General features: G+C 49.2%; 1 protein-coding gene across 1 annotated transcript; it reads right to left on the reverse strand.

Moving 5' to 3' along the window:
• Positions 1–605: 605 nt before the first annotated feature.
• On the reverse strand, positions 606–1771 carry LOC101948026 (olfactory receptor 52B2-like). Its single transcript, XM_024114004.3, has one exon. The coding sequence runs from the start codon at positions 1769–1771 to the stop codon at positions 821–823; it is 951 nt and encodes a 316-aa protein (XP_023969772.2). The 3' UTR covers positions 606–820.
• Between the last annotated feature and the right edge of the window lie 2940 nt (positions 1772–4711).

The raw sequence follows: 4711 nt of genomic DNA on the forward strand, positions 1-4711 counted from the left end.
GGTCGGTCAGGAGCGCCTGGGCAGACATGGGTGCTCCTGGCCGACCTCAGTGAGGTCAGTCAGGGGCACCTGGACTGAAATGGGAGTGACTCCAAGTCATTCTCTTCTTTAAGTTTTGTCTCATGGAGATTCAGTCCTGCCTGGAATATCATGCGAGCTGGTGGCTTCTGCCTCAGGCTGCTCTCCCAGCCGGCAGCACCGTGCGGTCGCACCTACCCCAGCCTACCCCTTGCTCCCATGGCTCATGAAGCCTGGACAGTAGTAAGGAGCAGTTCAACTATAGGCTGAGCAAGTGCAGAATGGTGGCAGAATGTGCCTTTGGACGTTTAAAAGCTCGCTGGCGCTGTTTGCTGACTAGGCTGTTTGCGATTAGAAGAGCACAGCAAGGCGCGCGGCGCATCACAGAGGCTTTGAAAACCAGACATGACCCAACATAGAGTTCAGCAGGGCAAAACCTGGGTAAAAATGTACGTCTCAGAAATACAGTAAGGGCCACATCTTCAGCTGGTGCCTATCACCGTAGTGCCTCTTACTTTAATGGAGCAATGCCAGCTTACACACGCTGAAGCTCTGGTCCTTAGGTCCTACCAGCTTCACATTTGTGATCCTTTGTTTCTCTTTGTTTTCTAACTGCCATGCTTTAGTCTTAGGAGAGACTCACAATTCCTCTGATCAGCAAATGCTACACCATGGAGCCTGAAATGAGGAAGAGACCATCTAAAATGGTCTAAAAAAAGTTCCCATTTCCTCAAGGGCCTCACTGGAGCCCACAATTTCCATCTGGTTTATTTCTAATGGGATAGCTTCCCAGTCGCAGCATTCAGCACCACTGCCCTACTTTGGAGAACATGCGGACCACCTTTTCCCAAATTAGCTTAGTTTTCACTGCATAGACGATGGGGTTTAACATGGGTGGAAGGAGCACATAGAGATTGGCCAGTAGGATGTGAACGTTGTGGGGGACGTTGTGGCCAAACCGATGTGTGAAAAAGGTGAAGAACGCTGGCACATAAAACATGAATATGACACAGATGTGGGAGCTGCAGGTCCCAATAGCTTTGAGCCGGGCGTCCTTGGACGGGAGCCTAAAGACAGCCCTGAGGATGAGAACATAAGACACAACAATGAGCACAACGTCCAGTCCTGGTGATAAAAGAGTTGTAGTAAGACCGTACCAGATGTTGACAGCTATGTCGGCACAGGCCAGCCGGGCTATGCCCATGTGCTCACAGTAAGTGTGAGGCATAACGTTGTGTCCACAGTACGGTAGCCTCCAAAGGAGAAAAAGTGTTGGGAACATTACACAAAAGCTTCTAGCTAGAGCTGCCAGCCCTATTTTGGCTATCACTGAATGTGTTAGCACAGTCGTGTACCTCAAGGGATCACATATGGCAATATACCGATCAAACGCCATGGCCAGCAGGATTGTTGACTCTGCAATAAAACTAATATGTGTAAAGAGCATCTGGGTCAGGCAGGCATCAAAAGAGATTTCCTTGGAATGTGCCCAGAATATGCTCAGAGTTTTGGGCACTGTAGAGGAAGACAATATTAGATCAGAGATGGCCAGCATGGCCAGCAAAAGGTACATGGGCTCGTGGAGGCTTCGCTCCGTTACAATGACAAATAATAAGGTAAAATTTCCGAAAAGTGTGACGATGTACATCAGGCTGAATGGGATGGAGATCCAGATGTGCAGCTCCTCCATGCCTGGGATGCCAATCAGGAAGAAGGAGGCAGGATGAAAGCTGGTTTGATTGAGAGCTGACATGATGTGACGAGGCTTCCTGTCTGAATTTACCCAGAGTCTCTTCCCTGTAGACAAAGAAAATATCATATGCCATCAATAATGTAGAAGTACTTTGGATTTCTATAGCACCTTTCCTCTGGGGATCTGTGACAAAGTGGGAATGTTCTTAATGTTTTCTTTGAATACTGCGTGCCTCAGTTTCCCCCATGTGTTACTCAAGTATCTAGGTGGTGGGACAGGGGTGTGTGATCGTTGCAGAGATGCCTAGAGGGCAGGTGTGACTGCCGATTGGCTGCTTTGGCACAGACAATGGCTGGCACTCTGTATCCTGGCAACCGATAGCCAGAGCCCATCCTCTGCAGGGAGCCAGCCGAAGCCAGGTGACCTGTTTGCCCAGGAAAGATACAAAGCATGGAGGCGGGGCAGCTGGGCGTGATGGAGGCTGGGCTGCAGGAAGCGAGCCAGTCTCCTGGTTTGGGACTCGGGGGCAGAACCCAGGGCTTGGGTCTCTGGACTCCCCCTCCAAGATGGACTTTGCTGTAACTTCCTGCTTTTTGTGCTAACAAGATCTGTTCTATGCTGTGTTCCCAATGACTCATTAACCCTTCTGTTTTAGAATGCTGTCTGGGTCACTGCTGACTGCAAAGTCGGTGTGCAGGGCCCCTTTGGGGGCATGGGAGGCTTCCCCAGGTGTCCCATTCAGGTGGACTTGCTGCAGGAAGTTCACGGGGTGACACTGGGCTGAACGCTCCAAGATCAGATCCAGGAGGTACCAAAGTGGAGCGGGCTTCTTGCCCTGGTGACAGGGGCCCTGAGGGGAGACGCTGCACCAGAGTCCTGTTTGACTTCATTCAGAGCGGTGCCAGAGCACCCAGCCTGTCACTCTGTGACAGGATCCCAAAGTGATTTACAAATATCATCAAATTAGGACTCACAACCCACATCCGAGTTGAGGAGCCATCGATATAGACATTTTCACTCTATAAAGTAATAAAGGCAATGCAAATAAGTGGGTAAGGAATGGTGTCCCTAACCTCTGTTTGTCAGAGGGTGGAGATGGATGGCAGGAGAGAGATCACTTGATCACTGCCTGTTAGGTTCACTCCCTCTGGGGCACCTGGCATTGGCCACTGTCGGTAGACAGGATACTGGGCTAGACGGACCTTTGGTCTGACCCAGTACGGCCATTCTTATGTTCTTATAAGTGCATTTTACAGATCAGGAAATTGAAGTACAGAGAAGATAATTGACTTGCCAAGTGCACCGAGCAAATCAGTACTAGAGCGCAGAATAGAACCCAGGAGTCCTGACAGTTCCCTGCTCTAACCAGAGCTGCTATTATTATTATGAATTTGTTTTCTAGCACCCAAAAGTCTACCTGGCAGGTGGCAGAAGATGATTGCATCATAGTGGTGCATTGGGACTGATTGCTATTTACTGTGCATAACATGATAATTCTACTGGTACCTATTCATCCACCCACCCCCTTTTGACTCATTTTTTGTCTGTTTCTTCTGCCTCTCGTGCCTTATCTTTGTCCCAGAGGGTGAGCCCTTTGAGGCAGGGACTGTGCTTGTGGCCTGATCATTGATTGGCACCTCTCGGCACTGCTGTAATACAAATAATGACCATAATGCAAGGCTCTTTACAGTACAAATAGCAGACAAGGACCCTGCCCTACAGAGCTTGCAGTCGTAGACACCAAACGTGTAAAGACCACAAATAGAGGGGGAAATAGCTGAACTTTGAGGGCCAAATTCAGAAGCCGAGGTGTAAGGCAGTGTAAGTCTGATGAGAGGTGTAAGTTACACTGCTCAGGCAAAGTAATTCAGGGGCTTAACATTTGCCCACCCACAGTTTGTGCAGTAGGGGCTTGAACAGCAGCCAGCTGGCTAAAGGGCTGCCTGGCGGTTTGCATTACTGCCCTGGAGTGCTCGGCAGTGCTTTGCATGCCATTGGTGCAGCTGTAACCCACACACCTTCTGGGTGTGGTGCTCTGTCCCATCTAGTGGCACCGAGACCACTTAGCGAGAGTCAAAATGAGTCTGCTCGACAGCCTTAGCTAACGGCAAGTTGGCTTTTAGCTCATGCTGTAGAGACTCATGCACTGAACTCTGGAGGTCCCTGATTCGATCCTGGATCTGTCTGTCTGCATTCCACAGACAGTTCTACCTTTCATTTAATCTGCCCCTTGCATTTCATAACTTCCTGCCCGGCCTCTGAATGTGCTCCTGTATATGACACTGGCTAAGTGTGTGTCACGTTCCCTTCTAGTGGCTGGTCCGCTGCAGGATAAGAGCCTACTATTGCTCCCACCTAACAGAGTTACCTCTTCAGTTCAGATGGTAACCGTTCTGATGAGCCAGGCAAGGAGGTGTTACACCTACTTTCCTTTAATCCACACTCCAGTCCTTTTCGGTCTTGTCTACACCGGGGAGTTAATTTGCACTGAGTTTGTTCACATTAAGTGGTGCATATTAGATAGTACACTGACTGTGTGCACACTGTCAACTGTTTTCTTATTCAGTATGTATCGGTGCATCTAGATGGCTGGGCAGCGTAAATGCTCAGCATTCTGGGTGAGTATCCCATGGTGCTTTGCTTCACTGCTGGGCTCTATGTATTCTGGGACTTTTCTCTTTGCACGTTGTGGGATTCATAGCAGCAGTTTGCCAGAAGGGAGTGGAAACCTTAGACCTCCTTCCACCTGCTTTGCCAGTTGTTTGCACGGTCCCACATGGTTGCATGCACTTCTCTAAAAATAGCAAAACCACTAATGTGAACAATATTTAAATAAACTAACAAGTTCTGGTGATTAAAAACTGGGGTATAGAGAGATTTAGGGACTCACCCAAGGCCACACAGGATGTTAGTGGCAGAGTCCTGACTAGCGCTCAGGCAGTCCAGGCTCCAAGTCCCGTGTCTATCAATCAGAGCAAGAGACTCTGCGGCTATTTGTGT

The sequence above is a fragment of the Chrysemys picta genome, chromosome 1 (genome assembly GCF_011386835.1).
Source record: "Chrysemys picta bellii isolate R12L10 chromosome 1, ASM1138683v2, whole genome shotgun sequence".
NCBI classification, from domain to species: Eukaryota; Metazoa; Chordata; order Testudines; family Emydidae; genus Chrysemys; species Chrysemys picta.

Excerpts from the sequence above, each read along its gene's own strand:
- LOC101948026 (XM_024114004.3), bottom strand. The coding sequence starts at position 1,771 with ATGTCAGCTCTCAATCAAACCAGCTTTCATCCTGCCTCCTTCTTCCTG.